This window comes from Fusarium phalaenopsidis (assembly GCF_050370095.1).
Source record: "Fusarium phalaenopsidis strain FUZ10S chromosome Unknown contig_32302, whole genome shotgun sequence".
NCBI lineage: Eukaryota > Fungi > Ascomycota > Sordariomycetes > Hypocreales > Nectriaceae > Fusarium > Fusarium phalaenopsidis.
This window is the reverse complement of record NW_028145405.1, coordinates 4,716,543-4,741,581: the sequence shown is the minus strand read 5'-3', so window position 1 is coordinate 4,741,581 and position 25,039 is coordinate 4,716,543. Positions and strand designations below refer to the sequence as shown.

The window sequence follows — 25,039 nt, the reverse complement described above, 5'->3', positions numbered from 1 at the left end:
CAGAGCCAGGCCGCCTGCACGGGTTCATATTCACAACCTAAACATCAGCCTTCTTTTCTTTGACTCATCCTGACCGAAATTCACTTTGAGGCACCGACATACTGCTCGAATAAAAAGGCCATTGATTCCTGCTGGTTTCCCGTTCGCGTCAAAGACGATATTCATCCCTTTGGAGTCCCTGTTGAACGGCTGCAGTCCAACACAGCACCAGCACTGCCCTAAAAGTGGTGGACTGGGGTCCCTGACACACAATCCGCCAAGCCAACCACACCGTCTCGACGGAACCGTCGACGCAGCGAACAGCACAGCACAGCAGAGCACAGTAGCACCTCGGCGCAAAGGTACCTGGGAATAGTGCCCTACATTTTGACTGACTAGTTCGTGAGGTACCTCCCGACTGCCAGCTTGCTGTCTTACTGACCGACGGCTCATCAGCTACTGTTCACCTTGAGTTGAGCTGTCTCGACGTCGAGAGTTCTGTGCTCTAATACGCAGGGGTCCATCTCGACAAGAACAACGTCATCCCTACCCTCACATCCTTAGCAGAGGTATCGCCAACAAGATGCGGACGTCACTCTTGTGGTTCCAGAACTCAAACGACACGACGAAGGCCCAGGAGCCGCGTGCGTCGACCTCCACCAGCATGTGGGCACCCAGACTCCCACCCGCCCTCGCCCCCTCGGCCGCCGCCCCCGCCGCCACCGCTAACGCCTGGTACAACCGTGCCTGTGACTCGAGCCACTTCGCCGACGCCGTTGCTGCTTACCCTGACTCTCCAGGGTCGCCCATCTACTCGAGCTCGCTGACGCAGTCGCCGTCGCCCCAGCCGGAGACCCCTACCACGGGCCATTTCCCGACCGGAGCTGACGCTAACACTGCCTCTGGTGCCGCTACTGCTGCCTCTGGCTCTGCGAACGGGACTATTACTACTGCTGAGGCTGCTACTTATCTTGCTGCCAGCCCTTCTGCTTTCGGTTACACTTCCTCCCCAACCATCCCCATCCCCATCACCACCAAGAAGTCGACCTTCGCCGGCCACTCTATCTGGTCGCCTCCGAACACCAGCAACCCCTTCGCTGTACCCGATTCTACTTTCGTCGACCGTCATCGCGTCGACCACACCGACGAAATGACCACCGGACCATCCCTCGACCCTTCCATGGGCCGCCGGGACTCTTTTGTCAGCGCCGGCCCAAAGCCCATATCGATGAACAATCCGAACCGCGACAATGCGAACCGTAACCGAAGAGAATCCCTCGCCGGCAGCCTCATGGGTGGAATGAGCTGGGGCGGCATGTCCTTTGGCAGCTTTGTTAGAGACGAGTAAGTTGTTCCTACTCACGTTCCCTCACCCTGCCCTCGCCCTCCGATCACTGCCCTACTTCGGCTTCTCAGCGCCGCTCTCGGGGACTCATCGTCCGACCACCAAGCTTTTTCTACTCTACTACATCCTTTCCACCGACGCGAGACGGCATGGTTTGTAGCGGTGGGCGGGCTCATTCGTCTGGACGCTTGTGACTACACCCCGCCATTCGCACACAAAATCGGTCGTTTGGATTCTTTCCTGCGGCGAGCCATTTTGGGCTTTGGGCTCCGTCCCTGCCCAGTGGGCTAGATGCATGCGCTATCCCTACGAGACCTATGCGCCCTCCCGCCTGAGCTAGTAGCCCTCGTTTCGTTGAGCACTCTTTACTGACATAATGGGTCTGCAGTATCATGATGCAAGGCACCTCTCCGTTCGGTACCCACCAGTCACCGAGCTTCCATTCGTCTTCATACCTGCCCAAGCTAGAAGCCAACTTTATGCGAGATTTCACCTGTTGCGGCAAGATCCTACCCAACCTTCATGATCTACTGCAGCACTACGAAGAAGCACATACACAGCCCAGCCCAAATACAGCGCGGAACAATGCCTTCTCTCAGTTCTCTCAAATGGGCATGCCCGGTGCCCCACGAATGTCTACTTCCCGAGCTAACTCGGCAGCACCGGGCCACGGCAACACGCAGCCCTCGTCCGCACAACTGGGACAACAGAATAGGGCTCCGGGCTCAGCTATGCAGATGATGGGCGGACAGCAGAGTGCCCACGATGCGCACATGGGTTCCACCATGACATCGAATTTGAACGATGATATGGATGCCGTGGCGGATATGGAGATGGATGACGCTGTGGGCACCATGGAGATGGACGATAGCCAGCGGATGCATCAGACGAGACAGCTCTTCGGCCAACAGCAGAGACCTCAGCTCAACATGAACACCTCTGGCCTCACCCAGGGCCTGCGAACCTCTCAACCACCAACACCAGCGGCCGCAAGTTTCGGCCTGCAGAACAACCCCACTGTCTCCTCTGTCAACACTCCATCACTCACCACACAGGGACAAGTGATCCGGGGCCAGCAGGTGGATCTGGACGAGGATCTTCCTGGTATGCCCATGGGCGGTAACACAAATGACATTGGTGATATGAACTTTGGTGGCAACCAGAATAACAACGACTCCAACTTCTGCATCAACGACCCCGGCAAGCATCTGTTTAGCCCCAACGGCACCTTCCCGGCCGCCAACCGCACAATCCAGGCGCAGTTGGCTCAGCTAGGTCTCAACCAAGCTCAACTGAACGACCCGGCTGCCAACAAGCTTCTCATGCAGCGCCTGCAGAGCATGATGATGCCCGAGGAACACAAGCCCTTCAAGTGCCCTGTAATTGGTTGCGAAAAGGCATACAAGAACCAGAACGGCCTCAAGTAAGTTGCCCCTCACTATTGGAGATGACAAAGAAGAGGTCTCTCCACCAGCCAATCTGCATACTGACAGAGCTGCAGGTACCACAAGACACACGGTCACCAAACACAGCAGTTGCACGAGAATGGAGACGGTACCTTTTCCATCGTCAACCCTGAGACCAGTGCTCCTTACCCCGGAACATTGGGCATGGAGAAAGAGAAGCCGTTCAGCTGTGAAACCTGCGGCAAGCGTTACAAGAACCTTAACGGCTTGAAATACGTGCGTTACACAGAACCCCCTTGTTGACATGTGGACCTATACTGATGCATTCCAACAGCACAAGGCCCATTCTCTGCCATGCAATCCAGACTTTAAGCTCCAAGCTCTTGCAGCTGGTATGAACCTTCCAGGAATAGGCGAAGACCAGATGATGCAATAAAAACGGCCCGTCTGACATTGAGGGACCCCATCCAACGTGATTGCGAGCAGAATCGAATCGCTCATGAAGGGCACAACTTGGATACTTGGCGCCTTGAGCTCGATCGGCGCTCAAGGCCCTGCTCACCTACACACTTGGATGAACGAAATCACTCTTTAAGGAACCAACTCAACTCGAGCATGACGCCGGCTCACTCTTTAGACCCGTGCCGGACCACGAGGTCAACATCATGCTGCGTCACTTTCGTCTTTTCTTGTCAATACCCCTTTGGACCTTTGCTTGATTTTTATGCCCCCGATTGATAGCATTTTGCAAAGGCGTTAAGGTACCTGTTATCAGGATGCTTGCAGCTCTAGTCACCGGAAACGACAGAGATGGAGATTGTCTTCGGCCTCAAGGCTGTCGAGTCTCAACCCCCAAAAGTTTGATGTTTGTTTGTTTATATGCACTTGCCTCTCTTACTCCTCTTTAATTGTTTGTTCTGCCCGTCTGAACGCCTGACGTTTCAACCAACGCCTCTCATTCTTTTCTCTCTTCTGGGTCTTTATCTGTCCGGTGCCTCCTCTATCCTCTTGAGCCTGGCTTTCACTCTGTCGGTGTCACTCCCGGACTAGCAAACACCCATACAGGATCAGAGACGATTGGCACCGGATGAATTGCGTCGATCAACCTGGGCCTATTTCTTTTCGGTGCTTCTTGGAGATGGCCCTATACTTGGAACATTGTTGCCTCTCTTTTGCCCGGGCCTTTGGTCCTTCCTTGTCCATGACAAGCTGGTGGCTGAGTTATGTTGAAAAAGTTGTTGAATGCTTGCAAGCTAGACGACAGGTTGGGAAAACTGGCATTTACATGGATCCCCGGGAACGCCTTTGATGTTTACGCCTGCAAAAGAAAAGCTCGGTGGTTTTTTGTTTTGTTCTGTTTAGCTCTTTGTTTGATTTGCTGCTCCTCCTTGAACGCTGGGTCGTTGTTTTGTTGTCCAGTCTCACTCAATCATGGTGAGATGGTGGTTTTTGCAGTCGAGTCTCGCGATGTCTGTCATTACCGAGACAGGAGTGGAATGAGGGTGAGAGGATGAAAAAGCGATGATGGAGCGGAAGCGAGAAACCGAAAAGCGAAGCCATGATGTATATAGACTGGGCAGCATGGCTCTGGCGTGGTGGGATTGACTTTACTGTCTGAGTTTACGTTTATGCAATAGATATCACGGAAGGCTTTGAATTGCATCGATTGTTTCTTTACCCTACTTGCCGTGATCCTTCTTCTCGCCTGCGCGTCGATAGCTTGTGTTAGCCAATGCCATCCACCTTGGAGTTGAGTTGTCTGTCTTCAATGTTAGAGAGGGGGTGGCCTAACGTCATGTCCGGGATCGGCATGAGCTTTTCTGCAAACAGAACCAAGCTGAGAGTTACACTAACTTATCATGCAAGTACTAACCTTGCCGGCTTTGGAAACAACTCCGTGCTAGGTTTGAGGAGCCCAGAAGGAAGACGTCACTTGAAGGAGAGTCGCTCAGAGAACATGGTCGAACGAGTTTCCAATGAGAGCCAATCGCTTCCTGTTATATCTATTTTTGTAGGAGGGAAAAAACACACTTCATGACAGATACGACTACCAAACGCCTTGCGATGCTCCCAAAACAACAGCGAACAAGGCCCGGCCAACACCGCATTTGCCATGAGGAAAACCAACGTGACCCCTACAGACTCCATATACCATCATACAATACCGTACCGTACCGTAAAGACATACCAGATGCAGCGTCCATGTACCGGAAGCGCTACGTGTGAGACAAAAAGCTTAGCTTGCCTGCCCCGGAGTGAGACAGGAAGTGCCACTCCCGCCTGAACCCCCCTGCGTGTGTTAGGGGGTGACAAGGGACAATGCCAGTGACAGGGAAGCAAGGCACCGAGAAAAGAAGAGGAAACAAAAAAGAAGGAAATGGGGGCTCCAATGGCCGTCGTTTGCGTGACGTCGTCAAGATCAAGTGTTTCGTGAAACGTGGGGTGCAGTAGGTTTGCGTTTGTGGTTGGTGGGATAAAGTTATATCGGGCGTCTGATACGCATGGCAGCGCTTGCATAGGGACGTCAGGTCATCTCCATGCCGTCTTCATCATCAGCCTCGGACTCGATCATCTGAGTGTGGTTGCTGCTGATGCTCTCCTTACGAGCAGAGTGGCTCATGTCGCCATACCGGCCATTCATATTGCCCCACTCGAGCTCCTCACCACCGATAACACGGCCTTCCATGTCGATCTCCTGGGAGAGCTCGACGAGTGCAGTGCGAGGAAGCCTGAGGAAGCCCTGTGTACGGACGATGCGGCCCCAGTGCGTCATGCAGAAGCTCGCGGCACGCTTTCGAAGCCACTCCTCGTTGGCCAGGCCTGCACAATACCAGATGATACAGGCGTGGTCGACGTCGAGTTCTTTGGCGAGGCGATTTACGCAGAGCAGACGGAGATGGGGAATGTTGTAGATGTTGGACATGACTAACAGGCCAGCCACGTCCGAGAGCGCAGTTGTCGCGTCGCTTTCGGCGTCTGATGTGCCGCGGATGCTGTCTGTGTACAGGTAATAGAGGAAGGCCTTGACCACCGTATATGGCTCAGGGATGTGCATCTTCTTGGTGTGGAACTCGGCCATCTGCGCATTGTACAAACGTGCAAAGTGTGGCCACCGGGCCTGTAGGATGAGCTTGTGCACATGGATGGGCTGAGATGTCGGCGCATCTGGCGAGAGCCAATTCTGGTCCTGAGACTGCCCATCGGCGCAAATGAGTCCAGAGCTGAGGTTCTCATCATCATCATACTCTCCAGCCAACGCAGTCACGACAAAGTCAGTACCACTCCCCGTCTCAGGGGGTTGGTTGAAGAGCTTTGCGAGATCCGATCCAAGACCTTTGGATGGCTGATCCGTTGCCCTTGTAAACGCCGATGGCCTCGACTCTGCCCTAGGCTCCGGCGTCAAGTGATCGCCGAGGAAGCCGTATCTTCGAAGATCAATTTCCATGATGTCACTGCGATATGTGTCAGAGATACTGTTGCAAATGGTCCAAGAAGACCTACTTACCTTAGATACTCTTCATAGCCATTGGGGCCCAAATCGGTTGTAGCAGGGTCAGTCGGGCACCCAAGCAGCCAGGCCTTGGTGCCATCTTCGTTCATAGTGCAGTAGTGCCAGCGATAGCCCGACTTGAAGATTTCTCGACCTTCGGCGAGCTTTGTCCACCGAAGAGTCCCCAGGTCCAAGGCGGAGAGCGAGCATTCTCTCGGCGATATCGTAGCTGCGGGCGTCACAAAGTCGATGAGAGTCCCGGAGGAGTAGGCGTGGTAATGTATACCTGAACCTTGAGATGGAGTCGATGGACCAGACATGAACTTGAGTGCCGATATAGATCCAGGAGCGAGAGGTGCATATGACTTGAGCTGGAACGATGGAGGGTTCACCTGCGCCGTTCGAGAGTTGGCGGCATACCCAGAAGCACCAACAGCTGTCGTCTGTGGCAGGGTATATGGCGGCCTTGGAGAGCCGCTTGCTCGAGTGGAAAGGGAGCCTCGATCGAAGATGCCGACCTGCGGCCTTGAATCGAACTGAGGGCTTCCTTTCAGATCCAGCCACCACAGATCGCTGATCTTGTCCATGTCCTCACTAAGGCCCCCAAACACCCAGACTCTCTCGCCCCAGATGTATGCCGAGTGATCGAATCGTCCGACGAAGCGCCATGCCTTGGACCAAGTGAATGTCTTCAAGTCGAGATAGCAAATGTCATCCAACACATAGTTGTTCTGGCCTGTAATACCTCCGATGATGAAGAGCTTGTCCTCGTGTAGGACGGCGGCGTGCCTCGCTCTGCCCTTGGGAATAGGGCCTGACACTTGAGGCTGAGTCCAATGAGCGGTCTTGAGATCAAAGATGATCAGGTCGGACAGGTAGGTTCGATGCTCGTTCTCGCCGCCAAACACCAAGAGCTTGTTCCCTTGATATAGTGTCGCGGTATGTCCTGCACGCGATCAGTTAGTCCCACCCCGCGAACAAGCCTGAGGGGTGGCAGGCAACTTACCCATTCGAACTCCAGGAATGTCGCCATAGTTGTCAACGAGGTTCCACTGATGGCTCACAAGGTCCAGCCTGAGCACATGGTTGTAAACTTCATCGGTATACTGATCAAAACCACCAAAGGCGTAGATCTGGTTATTCCCACAGTACGTCACCGAGGCGTTGACTAGGCAGGCGGGTCTCTGGCCTAGCGTGCGGGTGATCTTGGGCCGGTATCCATCTGCCACACTACGGCCCTTTGCGGGTGAGTTGGGCATGATGTAGGTATTGCCAGACGAGGCAGCAGAGGCAGCGGACGGCGGCGTGGCCGTCTGGTGCAGCTGGAGCGCTGTAGAGCTGGATGTCTGGTTTGCGACGCTGGCGGGCTGCGTTGATCCGGCGACAGGGGTAGGCCCGCCGAAGATGGAGGTCGGCACCTGGCCGGGGGTTGAAGGTTGAGCCATGGCGTAAATTGCAAAGTGTAAGCCGAGGGAGCGACGTGTGGCGCTACCTGCTCATGCCGCGACGTTGGGTTGTTGATGCGAAGGACAGACCAGCAGTCGGAGGGAGAAGACGAGGGATGAGGAGATGAAGGGAGCGTCGGCCGCGATACGGTCGGTGATGACGGGTTCGGTTCGTGGGTCGCCCGGTCGGTGAGGGAAGGGAAGTGGATGTCGAGTGGATGTCGATGGATGTGTGAGACGTGGGATGCGGTGATGCCTCGTCGAAGAGACCCTGGGCCTGGCCCGTTTCGGCTCAGCGAAGAGAAATTTGAGTGGGCTCTAGCTGTGGAGCGGCGCAAGGCTCGTGGCTTGGCGTCGCCGTGATTGGTTCGGTTGCGTTTCCGGGGCGCGGAACGGATTTAGCTTCACTCCGACGTCACTTAAACTGGTTGCCCGGACAGAGGCATGGTGGGGCTCAAAGTAAATAAAAGACCTCGATGGCTTCACCTCTGGGCAGCTTCTCTCTTCACTATCCACCACATTCCATCCGCTCTCCTCCTCACATCCTCTCTCATACTCATCGCTCACGCAAGCCTTGTGCTTCACTCTCAACCGCTTATCCACTGCTCTCCACAAGATTTTTTCAAAGTCCGCTAGATCTTGTCGCCTTGGCCATCTGATCACCCCTCCGACTTCGTTGCATCTTTGTGAAGGCGTCTTCTTCGGTTTTTATCGAACATTGATCCCAATAAATAATACTAATAAACAGGAACCGTTAGCTAGTGTCTCTTGAAACTGCTTACATCACAGTCCTCGCAATGGCTTCCGCAGCTGTGACGACCCCCATCAAGTCCCACAAGGGACTCTTCTCTGCCCGGACCGCTGGCGGACGGATGCCTTTGACCCCCTCTCCTCGTCAACAGACATCAACATCCAATGTCCCCGTCAACTTGAACTCGTCCCCATTCACCCCCGAGCGACAGTCCAGCAACGACTTCAGGGTCAATGGCCGCTCCACCTATGGCGGCAACCTCATGTCTCACCTTGCCCGATCGACTTCCAAGGCTTCCCACCGGGATTCCCCCAAGTCCAACATCGCCCGAGGTGTTCAGACTCCCCGCAAGGCTCTCGAGCTGGGTGTTTCTGACTTCACTCTCACCGGTACCGGCAACAACACCAAGACCCCTTCCAGCACAAAGTCCAAGAAGAGCATCCGTGGCAAGCCCACCAAGACCACTCTCAACTACGGCGGTGACCGTTTCATCCCCAACCGTGGCGCCAGCTCCGCCATCGCCAACGCTGGCTCTGGCAAGCTGGACCTGTCTGACCGGCAACGACCTAAGAGCAGCAGCACTGACAGCTCCTCGGTTCTTTCCACTGCTGCTGACGAGGCCATGGCTGCTCTCGAGAATCTCAACATCAACGATGACGATGAGCCTGACTACTCCCGACCCTCTCCCAACACTGTTGCCTACCAAGACTCCCTGGCCAACGCTTGCGGCGTGAGCCTCAACACCCGTATCCTGGAGTTCAAGCCCGCCGCCCCTGAGTCTTCCAAGCCCATCGATCTGCGACAACAGTACAACCGACCTCTCAGGTCTACTACCTCCAGCTCTGCCCAGCTGCGACGCCGCATCGCTACCGCTCCTGAGCGTGTTCTCGATGCCCCCGGCCTGGTCGACGACTACTACCTCAACCTTCTTGACTGGAGCTCCGGCAACCAGGTTGCCATTGGTCTTGAGCGCAACGTCTACGTCTGGTCTGCCGATGAGGGCAGTGTCAGCTGCCTTCTTGAGACCACTCCCGACACCTACGTCAGCAGTGTCAAGTGGTCTGGCGATGGCGCCTACGTCAGTGTTGGTCTCGGAACCGGTGAGGTCCAGATCTGGGATGTCGCCGAGGGCCAGAAGATCCGCAGCATGTTCGGCCATGAGACCCGTGTTGGTGTCATGGGCTGGAACAAGCACCTCCTCTCCACTGGTGCCCGCAGCGGCCTCGTCTTCAACCACGATGTCCGCATCGCCGAGCACAAGGTCGCTGAGCTTGTCTCTCACACTTCTGAGGTCTGCGGTCTTGAGTGGCGCTCCGATGGTGCTCAGCTCGCTACTGGCGGCAACGACAACCTCGTCTCCATCTGGGACGCTCGATCTCTGTCTGTTCCCAAGTTCACCAAGACCAACCACAAGGCTGCCGTCAAGGCTCTCGCCTGGTGCCCCTGGAACATGAACCTCCTCGCCACTGGCGGTGGTTCTTATGACCGTCACATCCACTTCTGGAACTCGACCTCTGGCGCTCGCGTCAACAGCATCGACACCGGCTCTCAGGTCACCTCCCTCCGCTGGAGCCCCCACCACCGCGAGATTGTCAGCTCTAGTGGTTTCCCCGACAACTCTCTCAGCATTTGGAGCTACCCTACTCTCGTCCGAACTGTCGAGATCCCCGCCCACGAGAGCCGAGTCCTCCACAGCTGCCTGAGCCCCGACGGCCAGATGCTGGCTACTGCTGGTAAGAACAGCTGTCACTCCTTGAAGAAGAGTCTTTACTAACATGTCACTAGCTGCTGATGAGAGCTTGAAGTTCTGGAAGATCTTTGAGAAGAAGGCTGGTGCCTCCGCCGGCATCGGTGCCTCTGGTGCCTCCAGCAAGGCCTCCATGGCCAAGCAGATGACTATCCGATAAGCGCCAGTACCCACTGGGCCAGGTAGGTATGATCTTTCACTGGTATCTGGGTCTCTCTGGATTTTGAAGCACGGAGTTTGGGCGTTTGCCTGCCCTTGTACGCGTGGTACGAAAGTGCTTCTCCACGTAGAGACGAACGGAACGGAATGGTCATGACCCTTATGATGGAAGCCGACAAATTGGCAATTGTTTGGTGTTGGAGTTTTAGGAATCGTGTTGGTAATATTGGGATTGGGCGAATAGGCGCATTAAATGTTGTGTTTGGAATTGAAAATGCCAGGAGCATGGCTTTGATTTATATCGCGTTGATTGATTGTTGTGACATGACGGGCTTGACTGAGGTTTCACTATGAACCACGTTCTGAGGTGTAGGAAGGATGGCTGGGACCGTCACATTCCGTAGATAGCTTGCAACAAGACAATACATCATTTATCATCAGCTTTCTTTTGCACATTGCGTCTGCTTTAAGACGACTCCCTCCAGCTGTGTCAGAGTGAGTTGTAAGGGCGATGATGGTTGCATTTCAGGTGTAAGTTCGAGACGATAAGCCAGAGCAGACCGATAACTAGGGACGAGTTATGTTCTCTCAGCCAGCTACTCACTCGTTTACCAAATCATATACTAAACCGTCTATAATCTCTTCTAACTCTCTGATGAGCTCTTGAATACACTCAAACTTACACGTTTCAACCGTAAACAATGCCACAGTGCGCGTCATGACTGTGTATGGCCTGTGATAGCGGCTGGTGGGGGTGGAGCCGCGGATGCACCACCCTGGAAAGTTTCGAAACTCACCCAGCAGGAGTTTAGATTATTCTAAGGCCAGACCCTGGAGAGATTACGCTCAACCTTAGCTTCGGGAGAGCCCCCTGGTTTGGCGCCCCCTCCCTCCCTTCAGGTTCCGTCTCGAATCCAAAGCCCAAACAAGCTACTTGTACCTTTTTCTTCTCCATCACCACCCATCAAAACGAGTCTTTACCATGCTGTTCCGCACACGAGGGCTCGTCTTGGTAGGCGGCCTGATGACGCTGGTCCTCTTCTTCTTTTGGACCAGCAAGGCCCCTGGACCTGGCTACTACAGCGCCGGCGGCTTCCAGAACCACGGCTGGCCCGTGAAGGCCTCGCTCTGGCGAACCGACCAGGATGCGAGCTACCTCTGGAGCTCCGTCAAGGTCAATTATCCCCATTCCGCCTTCCAGCCGCTGCCCACCGCCGCTCCCATCAAGTACCCCAAGGTCCAGGCCACGTTCCCCGAGTTCACGGTGAGCGCCGCCGAGCTGCGCCGTGAGCGCCAGCAGGCAGTCAAGGAGACCTTTACACGATGCTGGAACGCGTACAAGAAGCACGCGTGGATGGCCGATGAGCTCAGCCCCGTGTCCGGAGGCCAGACCAATCCCTTTGGCGGCTGGGCCGCTACTCTAGTTGATTCACTGGACTCGCTGTGGATTATGGACATGAAGGATGAGTTCAATGAGGCTGTTGCTGCCGCCGAGGAGATCGACTTTACCAAGACGGATCTGAAGGAAGTCAACATTTTTGAGACCAACATTCGCTATCTCGGAGGCTTCCTCTCTGCTTTTGAGCTCAGCAATGACATGCGTCTGCTGCGCAAGGCCGTCCAGGTGGGCGAGATGATCTACAAGGCATTTGACACCCCCAACCACATGCCTATCACCCGCTGGAACTTCCACGCCGCCAAAGAGGGCAAGGACCAAATTGCTGGTGCTGGTGTTCTTCTCGCTGAGATTGGTAGCCTGTGCATGGAGCTTACAAAGCTCTCACAGCTGACGGGCGACCCTAAATGGTTTGACGCGTCGCAGACCATCATGGACCTGTTGGCCGTGCAACAGGGCTCGACGATGCTGCCGGGTCAATGGCCCTTGGTTGTGGATGCTAAGAGCCAGGTCTTCAACCAAGGCAATACTTTTACTCTTGGGGCTATGGCAGATTCTGTGTATGAGTATCTGCCCAAGATGGCCGCCATGATGGGTGGCCAGCTGCCCATCTATCAGACCATGTACGAGAAGGCCATGGACACAGCACTGCAGCACAACCTGTTCCGGCCGATGACACCCGAGAATAAGGACATTCTCATCTCTGGGCAGATTCACGCCAAGAACAAGGACGGTCAAATTCAGCTTGAGTTGGAGAGCCAGGGCCAACATCTGGTGTGTTTCCTCGGAGGCATGATGGCGCTGGGCGGACGACTGTTCAACCGCGAGCAGGATATTGAAGCCGCCGTCAAGCTCACCAATGGCTGCATCTACACATACCAGGCGTTCCCTCACGGAATTATGCCTGAGACCTTTTACATGGTTCCCTGCGCCAGCCAAGAGGCGTGTGAATGGGATGAGAAGCGATGGAAGGAGGGCGTTCTCAAGGAGGCCAAGATCCAGGAAAGCGACACAGCGCAGGTGGACGCGATTATCAAAGATGAGCATCTTCCCAAAGGCTTCACAAAGATCCCGGATCGCCGATACATCCTGCGCCCCGAGGCCATCGAGAGCGTCTTCATGCTTTACCGGGTGACGGGCAAGTCCGAGTTTGCTGAGCACGCGTGGACCATGTTCAAGGCTATCGAGGAGGCCACCAAGACGGAGCTGGCCAACACGGCTGTATGGGACGTGACGGTGCCTGATGAGAAGCCGCGCGAGGTGGACTCGATGGAGTCTTTCTGGATGGGCGAGACTCTCAAGTACTTCTACCTCATCTTCAGCAACCCCGATCTTATCAGTTTGGACGAGTATGTGTTCAACACCGAGGCACATCCTCTTAGGCGCTTGGTAGCCTAGATTTATTTACGAGACCAACTGGGATTTCATGGATTTACAGACTTTCAAGATTTACAAGATTTCCTTATTTGTATTTAATTAGAATATGAACTGCAAGAGAACTCCAGACCAGGAGGTTGAGTGACCCAAGGCAAAGTCACAAGACTGCACTCGGCTACCACGTTTCAGTAAGAATACATGAGAAAAGTAATGAGAAGAGACAACGCCATAAGCTTCAAGTTAAAGAAACGACATTCAGTTCCCTTATCAGGCCTTTACTGTGCTCCCATCCATGGATGGTTGAGCAGTTTCAGGCACTCAGCCCTGTTAGTGGGACCTGCCGGCTGTTGGGTGCACCTCAGTGAATGGATGGTGGTGGTGTGCCTGGTCTGCCTCCACTGACACTTGCCCGCTGAGAAGCCTAGTAGCTGGAGGTGCTGAGTCAGCCCGGGGGCCAACGCAGTTGTTGAAGCCCAGATTCTACCAGAGGCTACCAACTCTCCCCACTGCACATCACAAAGGCGCACTCCAACCTGCCACAAGACCAGAACCTCTCGTCGTCTACCTACGAACCCCGTGCGACGCGGCCGACGAATCCCTTTCTTTGCGGCGCATCCTAGTTTTCTCCAGTCTTGATCAATTTGGTCATTTTGAGAGTGCTTTTTCTTTTGTCGCAACTCGTTCTGCTTGCTTCTCAGTTGGCTGGTTGTCAAGTGCACGTCTACCTACGTCGGTCACGGTCTAGTCGATTATCAAGCATCGAGCAAGTCGCACATCGCGCCTTGCTCTGTCACTCTTTCTTGCGCGTCCAGCTACATCTTACCTATCGCGCGGGTTGAATTGCTTCTCTGGAACACTCGTCCTGTTGTCGCGCCGTCGAATACCCGTCGCCGCACCATCACCAAGTCCCTCGTGCTGCTGCTGCTCGCCTAGGCGCAGCCCCGACAACTCTGCGTTCGCGGCGCATCAACAAAAGGCATTGAGTCACGGATAGTTGAGAGTCTTCTCTGTTTCTTCCCACACAAACTCGTGTCCGTCGGCAACATTAGCCCGATACCGGAAGCATGTCGAACCAAGCGGTCGGAAACGTTTATCAGACCATCATCGACGAGGTCATCAACAGCTCGCGGGTCGATTTTGAGGAGAGCGGTGTCGAGGAATCAGTGCTGGAGGAACTGCGACAGGTAAGATAGACAGGTTTTCACTATGTTGGTGCCTTGAGTTTGGTTGTTTCGATGTTCGCATCACCCAAGATGGGAAGGCCCTCAACAACACACCCGTGGTCGATGCTTTCCTCTCCACTCTCCAGGACAAGTCTGCCGTCTTTCAAGAGAAAGCGACGACGGCGATGCAACTGGCATTTTCAGACTTTTGGACAAAAGACCTCATGAGGGGGGTTTTGCTGGGCGGGCGAGCGCCGAAGGTCGCGCTGAGCGAGCGGAGGGAGATGGCGGGTTAGGGGTTACGGGAGGGGGCGACACAGCACTATTTGGGTCTTTTAAGCCCGAAGCCCCTGCCGCGCCTCGCCCTGTGACTCCTCCCACTACCAGCCTCTGCCTTCTGATTGGACTCTCTGGCTCCGAATCCCCTCACCCCTCACAAGACAATCCACTTCACGTGCTTCCTCATCCTATCACGAACCCACTTGGCCTGCATTGCCCTGCACCACCAGGCATCACACATTGCACAACCTATCAAACGCTGCTGCTGCCTATTGCTCGTTCTCTTCTGTCTGCCTTGCCAGAGGAAAGTTGATGAGACACGGCGAGGCGCGGAATGAGGTTGCGGCACAGGCACAAACACAACATCTTGTCTTGGCTTGTACCTATTCAAACTTGCACACTCTCTGCCTTGTTTCGGTTGCATCAGTTGACTAACATGGCTTCAACTCTAGGGATGGCAGCGGAAACTGACCCAACTCGACGTTGCCCGGTTCCCATGGGATCCCAAGCCTGATCCTCCACCTCCTGCTCAACCTGCGCCTCCTCCTACATCAGCGGCCCCTACACATGCGCAGGCTCAGTTCTCACCACAACTCAATGTCCCTGTGCCTCAGGGTCTTTCTCTACCCGGTGTAAACCCGCCCCAAGCTCAGCCCCAGAATGGTGTCAAGCCAGATGCCCCCTATGTGAAGACGGAGGGACCTGCTATCAAGCAGGAGCCTGGTCTGCAAGGCAACCCTATGCCCTACCAGGCATACAACAACATGAATGACAAGAACAGCGTGGCAGCGAACCGAGCTGCTCAGCAACTACAGGCTCAGTATGGACAGCGAGCTGCCGGTTCAATCAGCGCTCTCCATCAGCAACAGCAGCCACAACAGGGTCAGCAACAGGGGGTTGCTCCCCAGCAACAGCAGGCAATTCAGCAGCAAGGCCTGACCCAGCAACAACAGCATCAGCAGCAGCTGTATCGCCAGCAGATGGCCGCTGCCACGGCCCAACAACAACCCGCCAATGGCCAGCCCCATATCCGCAACGGCCAGACAGATGGCGCGGGTGATGCCGACGAGTTCGAGGGTGTTCTCATGGAACGGGGGGCCTCTGGTGACCTGCGCGAGCTGGGTCGAGTTGAAATTGACCGCATGCTGCATGAGCAGATCCTGGCCAAGGCCAAGTCTATGGAAGGCGGTGGCTTGATGCTCCCCCTCAAGGAAGCGACCAGACACGGTTCGGCCTCAAAGTCACGTAGTGCAAACGGCAAGCAGCCAGCCGCTTATGATGGAGGTGATGATGGCGAGGAGGAGGATGAAGATGCCATCAACTCGGACCTGGACGACCCTGAAGAGGACCGGGACGACGACGATGTGGATGACGAGGGTCTGGGCAACATCATGCTCTGCATGTATGACAAGGTTCAGCGGGTCAAGAACAAGTGGTACAAACCCTTGCCTCCCTACGATGTCCATCATGGGCTTTGTTTTGCTGTTTGTTTACTAACAACCTCAATAGGAAGTGCACACTGAAGGACGGTGTCCTGACCGTCAACGGGAAGGAGTATGTCTTCCACAAGGCTACCGGCGAATACGAGTGGTAGGGCCGACAATGGATGGCACGATTCAAGGGCGGCTTGCTAGACGGCCGGCATGGTTAGATGGAGACTAGGTCCAAAATGCGCAAGGCGGACCAACACCAAAACAAAGCACTTTGGGGAGAGGAATCTCGGTCAAAGCAGCACAGGATTGATGATGAATGGCGGGTGAGGCTTGAGGCTGGGCCGCAGGTCACGCATATGCAGATGCAGTCAGTGAGCGAGTGGGCAAAACTGGAGGCCGCAGGTGCCACACGTTGCGGCCAACAGACTGGGACCGTATCGGGATTTTTCCACGGGAGGCCACCTACATACGTGGTGCATGTTTTCTCTCTCTCTCTCTTCCTCTTTTTTTCTCATTTATCGGTGCGGAGGCCACGGGCCCGGCCGCAACTAGAGTGTGTTGAGAACACGTTAGCTACCTAGGGGAGGGGGTGATTGTTTAGCCGCGACAAGCTCATGACATTCCCATGTCCCCGTCCTTGCCTTGTCTTGCCCTGTCTGACGTGAATACGGCGAGGGCAGTGAGCGATAGCGAGGCGAGCAGTACCTGGGGCTGATCAATGGATACTGTACGTAGTCTGACCAACAAGATAATCATAAAAATGTTGACCGTGTGTGTGCTGAAAGCCTACTTGGGTTTCTGTCCTTTTTTATTTCTGACCAAGTGACGTAATAGGCAGAGAGTGTCACAGGATCTCATGTATGTTGGTTGTCGTTTTCACAGCTCAAACATCTCGTGTTTTGTCTTGACTTCTGACATGAAGCAGCACTGTGGGCCATGGACCCTGGCAGGTGATAAAAGGGCTGTTGGTCTGTCATCCGACGTGGGAAGAGAGACAAAGGGGAGCAAGGGAAAGAAAAAAAAAGTAAAGAAACCGACGAGCGGACGCAGCCTAGGGTCGGCCCCCGGGGGCTGGGAATCTGCAGCCACCGACTGTTGGGAAGCTGTTGGCTCTCGACATGGGCAGGATCAGCACTCGCAATCCCTGCCTTACCGGTTATGCTGTTGTTGACTTGTTGCTGCTAGAGAGAGAGATTCTCACCGGCGCGTTGTTGCGTCGGCCGCAAAGTGCAGTAGCCTAGTGGGTTCGTTGTATGTGCGCGAGTGTCCATGTGTGTTGTCAGGGTTGGGTTGGGTTGTGTGTGTGCATCCATCGTCTTGTGTTGTGTGTGCGACGAGAGTAAGAATGCGGCTTAGCCGTCCCCAGTATAGACATGGGCTAGGGTGCTCTTTGCTTCTTTGGGCTGGCTTCCATCTCATCCCACCGACGTGGTACAGTACAATAGCCTACTCAGTCAGCGAGCGTCTGTTGGTTCCAAGGTTAGCGAGCTCATGATGCCACGCACTCGGGTTCATCCATCGTTGACGAGTTGTACTGTGCTGCGATATCCCATTGGTTTGCCATAAAAGGCTTTCAGACGCCTTCTCCATCAACATGCGCATGCAGGCAGCGCCTCGTGGCATGGCAATAGAGGCACGGGCATCCAGCTTTGCGAGCAGCATCTCACAAATGCCCTCTCTGGCCGCTGCCCCCAACTGCCGCCGGCATGCTTTAATTTCGTGGACCCCACAAAGCTGGACCCGACAGTCTGGGACGGGGCATTGCACCAGTGCGGCACAGCGAGCAGGGGTCAGCCATCTCGCCTCAGCTCGAGGGGAGGAATCGGCGGAGTCTGTCTCGTCGTGTCGGGGAAGCGTGACTGGGGAGGGGGGGACGGGTTCGCCTATGGCGTTAGAGCTCGTCATGCATGAATCAGCGCGACAGGTAAATTTCGGCCGTTCGACCCCCCCATGTAAAACGATCCTCATGGACCGGGGCAAGCTCTTGCTGGCAATCAAGCTGCTGACTCGGAGGAAACGCTGAGGTAGCATTGGGGAACCATCAGACCATGTACAAGGTCCATCTTGCGCACGCGCTGGTTGGGGACCCCCTGTCCTAGAGGGGCTGAAGCGGTCTGCGATAAACGTCCTCTCAATCTCTACGCCCCCCCTGTTAGCGAGGAGCCAGCGTCAAAGATCGCAGTCCTCAGGCACCGATTCTGAACCGTCTCCTGCAAGCCATGCAGAAGGCAGATCCATCGCCAAGGACAGTTCACCCGTCGCCGTCGCCGTGGCTCCTGGCTTCTGCCTCCTAGGTCATCCTCCCCAACTCAGGACGAACCGTTGCCACCCCAAGCACCGTTTCACTTCGCTTCCTGGCGGCACAAGCAGAGTAGAGTTGCTCAATCACTAACATGCCGCGAGCATGTTGGTCGTGGCAGACGAAACCCAGACGCCAGCACTCGCTCGTACGCCGTCTTGCTGCTAGGTCGCCTGACATACCACATACGTAGTGGTATCCGGTGGAATGGTACGACCTAGTCCATGGTGGATTCGACGGGGCCATGGCGGTGTCTGCTGCTCCTAGCTTCGTCTCGTATCAAGCTCCCTTGTTGCCAGGGGCAGATGACTCTTGTCCGGGCTTGCACAGAACTCTGGGACTCTCCACAGGTTTGTCCGCCTCCTTGGAGTTTCGGTTGCCCAAGAGGACGGTAAGAGCGCTGTTGTAGGGTACCATCCTCCAAGACTCGGGATATGTGAACCTGTTGAGAGCGTCTTATTTTTCCAAGTCTGGGACACAAATGCAACATGGCTCTTTGCACACAGGCTGATGGTGCACACCTGGTAGTATAGCCAGAGGCTCAATATCCTCACGAGTTCTCGCAAAAGCCGCCTTTTCACCTTTCAGCGTGACCGCCCACAATCGTGGGGGTACTGGAGGATGAACCTCAGACGCACCAGGCAAACCTCCTCCGGAATCCACGTGTAGTCCTCGAACCAAGGATCTGGTCCAGCAGCTCCAGGGGTGGAGTCATGCGCACTGTGCTGAAACCACGAAACAAGACGAAAACCCCAGCTCGACAGCCGCCGATATTGCCCGGGTTGCTGGAAGGTAGCTGATCCCCGGAACCTCCTACGTATTCGTCAACAGCCAATGTAGTAGATGTGGACCCTTCCTTAACCAGGGGGAGTCGTATGAACCCAAGCGCGCGGTCATTACCCGCCTGGAAGAAGGCAGCCGGGTTTGATGATGAGAAGCGCCATTGAAAGATCCATTAATGGAGGAGGCATATGTCGGTGATGGGCAAGTACAAAGCCCTTGTCAGTCGCTGACGAGACGATTCTTCTTTTCTCTCATTGAGAGCCAATCCAGTATGCCGAGGTCGGTAACCAGTTAGATGTAAAGGTTTCCTACTTCCGCGAGCCAGGCCATGTACGTTCCGTCCCCAAGGGCTCCGACCCAGCCCTCTGGATAGCGCGGGAACAGACAGGGTTCAGGGATGGGACCGTGCAAACCTCATTTCACCTCCTCCGCACGACCTACCTGGACTTGCATGAATGAGCGGATTGGTTTCGACGGAGGAGGCTTTGCGGTCAATCATTGGCGGCCTGTGATTGGTGCCATTTAACGTACGCATGCATACATTAGTTCTGCCATTTAGTACCAGAGTTGCCAGTTGTTGGGACGGATGACCAGCCCATTTCTGACCACGGACTTTCCCTCACTTGCCTGGCGTGAGAAATCGAACCCATCTCCTCCGTTGGCAGAGCTTTCGATAGCTGCCAAGGCGAACAAGATAGCCGTGACTTGATGACGTGTCAAGCCTAGTCGGAAAAGGGGCACACTCGTCGTTAAGATGTGACGTCCGAGCGGCCTGTATCCGTGAAAGAACATGCCTCCGTGGTTGGATTCATGCTATTGCGAGAACACGGGCGTCCTTGCAAGACTTGAACAAATCCTGCTTCTGAAGAGAATCGCGATTGATCAGCATTATCAAGACACTGCCAATCCATGGTGGTCGACCAGTTGTTTCTTTTCTGAGCGGATGAAGCATCGGAGAAAGTAGCGGGCAACATGATAAGTGACAATAGTAAACATCGTCTGACAATAACTTGTGCTGTTATCCCAAGCAGAGGAATACTGGTTAGCGTCTCGGGTTGTCAGGGTTCTGTGGACAGGAATATTCCAGGTAGCTCGGTTATGGCACAACGTATCTCAATTGAAGCGGAAGCCCTTTCCAATCACACGTCAGAGGTGCTGGCTGTATCAACTGTGAAGGTAGCAATTGATAAAGAAAGGCACCCGGGAAATGCCCATGCACAGGGGAAGTCACATGCAAGCTGATAATGAAGCCCAGTATTGGTTTCGACAATCTCCCGAGGTAAGCTCTTCCCATCCGCGAGACGGTAACGTTTTGAGCCCGGTCGATGTTTGTAGGTACTTGCATCCTGTCAGTTGTGTCGGCAGACGAGCAGCCGCTGCTGTGCTCCGATAGAGCCGCATCCAGCAGCTCGTTTCCAGGAACGACGGTCCGCAAGAACGTTGCACTGCAGGGTGCACAGCATGTAAATGGCCGATCAGAGACAGAGCTCCAAGTTTCATTTCAAGATGAGTTCATGCAGAATTATCTCGAGCCACGAACCCTGCGCTGTCCTCGACAATAAATTGTCGTTAAGTTGAGTCTCGCGAGTAGTTGTACATGGAGGTTTCTCCTTTGGCCGGAATCCTGAGGCGGAGTGACGCCCTGGAGTGCCCCAGATCAAGGATTGCACAGTCAAGATAGTGTCGTTAGTGGACGGACGCCGGCGCTCTTGGACGCCAGCCGCGACTCGCATGATTTAGAAGGTACGTCGACGGTGGGCGGTTATGGTTTGTCGGTTCGTCTGCTGGGATTGGACGAGAAAGGGTTCAGAACAGCAAGGCGCTTCGCCCAGCAAGGATGTTAGTCGGTTGGTTGAATGAAGCATTAGCTGCGGGGAAATGGGAATAGCGGCCCGCGTAGATTCGTCTTGGACTTGTGGCTGCTGTGGTGTTGGTGATGGGCTGGTGCGTAAACACAAGTGCAGGCTTCCAAAGTGTACCGTAGCTCGCGCCCGCATAGCGCAGCACAGCGCCCCCTCTCGACTGGATGGAAGGAGAGTTGGTCGTTGAAGAATATGGAGGCTCATGACAGCGAGCGGTGTTGGTGACCCGATGCAGTGGGCAGAGCGGGGGAGCCCTGGCCCAATCCCTTGCCTAGAGTCAGAATCCATGATTTGGATCGACGAACAGTTGGACCAAATACATACAGTGCCAACAGGAGCGCAGCCGGGCCGAAAGCTGTGTGCCCAGGAAGCGAGGCCAGGTGAGGTGCTGTTGTTGCAAGGGGGGTGAAGCTGGCAACCCTCCTGTACCAGAGGGCTGGGATCCAGCGCGTAAGTTCATCTCGATGGGCATAAAGCTGGTGTGAATGTTGCAAGGCGTGCGTTTCTGGTTCATGTGTCGCCTCACTTTGACATCCATCAATAGGTAGCCTGCTAAGCCACCAACGATTCATCTGTTGCTGATCTCGTAATTCTTGAGAAAGACTCGTGGCGAGCAGCACGGCGAAGATCCAAGCCCTCGACAACGGTCAATGCCACAGCTGAAAACCAAAGCCCAAGAGAGGAAATGGCAGGTATGCACATGTCTACCTTGGCCCAGGTACCCTAGCCGGTGAGTCGAAAGAAAGGCGACGATGGAGACGGCGGCGTCCGGACGGGACGAAACGAGGACAGCGGGAAGAGATGGGGCCAAACAGCGTCCAAAGCCAAGCAACAGGAATCCATCAATGAGTCTCAGTGGTCGGGGGGCTAATATGCGCCAACGCCCGGGCATTCCTTTGAACTGCCCATTGCCTGCGGGCGTGCCGCGGAGAGTCCAGCGCAAGGGGCAGCCCTGGCATCAAGCACCTACCTCGGCGCGTCTGGCAATAAAAAAAGAAAAAGGGTGGCGGCTAGCTCGAGTCACTAGGGAGCCTTGGCCCTGCGACAGACGGCGGCGGCGGCGGCGCGCAACGAGGAGCAGGCGGGCACTAGGGAAGCCTCCCATCGCGTCGGGTTGTGTGTTGGTTGGCGTCCACTATCCATGGAGGCTGGGCTGGGGGGATGAGGCGAGCAGCGACGGTTAAGAATGGCGCATAGTTTTCCTTTTTGCGGGTTTCTCCCTCTGTCTCAATCGGAGCCGGCGATGTAGTTGACGAATTCGGGGGAAACATGACTGAAGGACAGACAGGGTGGATGTAGATGGATGGAGGCAGAAGTTGGTGGTGAGAAGTTGTTCGATTTAGACGGAAAAGGACCGGACCTTGTCTCCTTCCTCAACCCGTTTCATGACCTATGTGCGGGAAGATCCTCCTTCCATGCCTATAACAGCCATTGCCCGTGATTAAGACTGTAAGATAAGAGCAGATCCTTATTTTGAATTGCTGTCGAAGAGGCCAAATGGGCCCGGGCGTCCATCTTGGAGAGGCTCACTAATAACAACAACTTTATGCGCACTAGGGAGTAGTCAGATATGTTGCCCACCTAGGCAGGTGGTGATAATATGGCCTGCTCTTGAAGCCGATCTCCCTCGATCCTCGATCAAGTACTACCCGCTACGCCATTCATCTGCATCCACAATGGATGCTGGCCCCAACTCAGCCACTCTGGAGGGCGGCAGGCCTTGTCCTCAGTGCCGGTCATGGTCATGGTCATGCACCACCCACCTGAAGCTGTCTCTAATTCTCTCCTCGCTCGCTGATCCATGGATGGTTCCTTGTTCCCTGCTCCGCGCTAAATGGCATGGCTCGCTCGACGCTAAGGCACGGCCGTGGTCGGCTAGGGGCATTTGGCAACCCCGAAACACAGACGCCTCGCACCGCCGGCGGGACCACCAGTCCTCCTCCCAGTCCTCCACAGTGACATGGAGCCATCACTGATTGATGGCTCGGGCACGGTTGGAGAAGGAGGAGGAGGGGAGGGGACCGACCAACCTAACCAACGCGGGAAAAAAAACCTAGACGACACCCGTCCAGTTCCCAAGGCCGCCCGGCGGTTGCGGTTGCGGTTGCGGCTTCGGCACCATCTACCGTGACAGCCATGCCATCATAGCGCCCACCTCGCCTTGGACCTCGAGGGGGAACAATGGCATAGTCTGGGACTGGGCACCGCCTCTGGCTTTGTTTGACACATTGATTACCTATCTCGGAATAGATGCAAAGCCTTGGTCACACCGGCACTAAAACATATACCGGGAGCTTGGAGAGACAAGCGGTTCCGAAAATGGAGGTGATCTCGGGTGTTACAGAACAACAAGACCTCGGGGCGGCCAGCTACGAGGCCGACGGGGAGACCACCTTGGTCCTAGAAACCAACTTCAAGAGGCCAACTTTGCAGGCCTGGCTCCGGACAACCAAGACAAGGTCGTGTCTTGACGCTGGGCACGCGGGCTGCGAGTTCTGTGTGCCGCCAAGGTACCTTGCATGTCAAGGAGCCGTGCTTGCTTGCTTGCCTACCTGCTTGCCTCCATGAATCCGTCCCCAAGTCAGCCAGCCATATCCATCCTTGGATGGTAGCCCAGGGAATCGAAGTTGGTTGCCCCCGGAACTCTGCCATGGTGTTGCGGCGCCAGGGCCCTACAACGGCCACGCCCCCCTGGGCTTTCTTTTCCCCTTACCACCCACCTCCAGTTCAGTCAGTAGAGGTGTGTCCCGAAATATTCGATTGTCTGTCTACTTCCATGGATGGACGCTTGGTCGGCCAGCACAATTCATGACTGTCGGTCCTGCAATGGATGCTTGGTACTGCCCATACCTGCTGGACAGCAGCCTACCTCGCCTTGTCACTTCAATTATTCCCAGCCCACCGGACTCACCAGGGATGGTAACACAAGTCTTAAACCGCTTTTCGCGGCGCATCAAAACAAAATTCGACCAACAACGGTCAACGGGGGGTGCAATACTAAGAGGCAAGGGGAGAAATCACAAGGGCCACGCCCACGGGTCCCACGTCCCATGCTACCTGTACCTGGGCTGTCTGCCCGTACCTGCCTTACTACGTAGTAGGTTCCTTGCGCTCGCTCGCTGCACTGCGCTCTGTTGCGCTGCGCTGCTCTTGCCTGTGCTGTACCTACTGTACCTACCTACCTACCGTCCCTCTCTCTATTCCATCCATGTCCCATCCCATCCACTTCCATCCCATGCCCACACACGCCGCTCCGCGCTCCACGTCCCCTCCGGCCGGCAATAATAAGTATCAACAACCTTCCTCCTCATCTTCTCCAGCTTCTTCCTTGCCCGTGACATCTTCTCCGCCATTGCTCTTCCTTGCCTCCGCCTTGGCCTTTTGAGCATCTCAATCAGCAGTCCGAGCATTCATCCCGCATAATTCGTCCTGCGCACGTTCGCGGTAGGAAGAAAAGGGGTGGAACAGGTGGGAAAAAAACCCTCCTCTGATTTTGGACTTGACTTCGTTGAGCTTGTCCTCCCCCACCACCGTCTCACGTCTCGATTCTTGGACCAAGCACCAGACAGACCTCCTCCTGGCAGCTTCACATAAAAAGCCCTCGCCAGAGCAAACTTTCTCTGGGCCCATCTCCGCCTTGGAACCCACCTCCAGAAACATTGACAGCTCCCCTCTCGTCCTGAGTCGGATTCTCGACCTCCACTGCCAGCCAATCCTGTCTGGCGGCTCCCCGTCGCCAACGCTGTGCGGTCCCTCCTCGTTGGCGTTACCTACAGCCTCTTAATCTACTTCGCACGCGTGGATCTGGCCGCGGGTCTTCAACCTGGAAGCCTACCTTTGCTCTGTAAGTGAGTGCTGTTGGGAATAGTCATGTGTGCTGGTCGGAGCAAGCAAGCGTCCATCCATCGCGACTTCTCAAACGTTTGCCCCCGTTTTTTTGTGATCCCCCTTCCCCGTCGGTCTCGAATCTCTGGCCACAAACTTCACGGAGCGTTTTCCTGGGACATCGATATGCAGGAGCCGCGTGCGACCAACAACGCTGCGAGTCTGTTACGTCTCACCAGCTCTACCGTTGTTCGGCGCCTTTTGCGCCGTTTTAGGGTCTATGCCCGGATGGTTTTTGAG

At 55.2% G+C, this 25,039-nt stretch overlaps 5 protein-coding genes across 5 annotated transcripts; 4 read left to right on the top strand and 1 right to left on the bottom strand.

Annotated features, from left to right (window-relative positions):
• Positions 1 to 643: 643 nt before the first annotated feature.
• LRP88_08811 (zinc-coordinating transcription factor SFP1) lies at positions 644 to 3,308 on the top strand (the record flags this gene model as incomplete). Its single annotated transcript, XM_083245309.1, has 5 exons — positions 644 to 1,323; positions 1,713 to 2,747; positions 2,826 to 3,006; positions 3,065 to 3,122; positions 3,265 to 3,308. 5 exons carry the CDS (start codon positions 644 to 646, stop codon positions 3,306 to 3,308), a joined length of 1,998 nt encoding a protein of 665 aa, XP_083099803.1.
• A 1,946-nt stretch (positions 3,309 to 5,254) lies between these two features.
• LRP88_08810 (uncharacterized protein) lies at positions 5,255 to 7,665 on the bottom strand (the record flags this gene model as incomplete). Its single annotated transcript, XM_083245308.1, has 3 exons — positions 5,255 to 6,182; positions 6,236 to 7,166; positions 7,227 to 7,665. 3 exons carry the CDS (start codon positions 7,663 to 7,665, stop codon positions 5,255 to 5,257), a joined length of 2,298 nt encoding a protein of 765 aa, XP_083099802.1.
• Positions 7,666 to 8,462: 797 nt separating this feature from the next.
• LRP88_08809 (WD40-repeat-containing domain protein) lies at positions 8,463 to 10,323 on the top strand (the record flags this gene model as incomplete). The annotated part of the gene is made up of 2 exons (XM_083245307.1): positions 8,463 to 10,149; positions 10,202 to 10,323. The coding sequence occupies 2 exons, from the start codon at positions 8,463 to 8,465 to the stop codon at positions 10,321 to 10,323; spliced, it is 1,809 nt and encodes a 602-aa protein (XP_083099801.1).
• A 981-nt stretch (positions 10,324 to 11,304) lies between these two features.
• Positions 11,305 to 13,116, top strand: LRP88_08808 (glycoside hydrolase; the record flags this gene model as incomplete). The annotated part of the gene is made up of 1 exon (XM_083245306.1): positions 11,305 to 13,116. One exon carries the CDS (start codon positions 11,305 to 11,307, stop codon positions 13,114 to 13,116), a length of 1,812 nt encoding a protein of 603 aa, XP_083099800.1.
• Positions 13,117 to 14,159: 1,043 nt separating this feature from the next.
• Positions 14,160 to 16,131, top strand: LRP88_08807 (transcription initiation factor IIA large subunit; the record flags this gene model as incomplete). The annotated part of the gene is made up of 3 exons (XM_083245305.1): positions 14,160 to 14,279; positions 14,990 to 15,972; positions 16,047 to 16,131. 3 exons carry the CDS (start codon positions 14,160 to 14,162, stop codon positions 16,129 to 16,131), a joined length of 1,188 nt encoding a protein of 395 aa, XP_083099799.1.
• Positions 16,132 to 25,039: the final 8,908 nt, after the last annotated feature.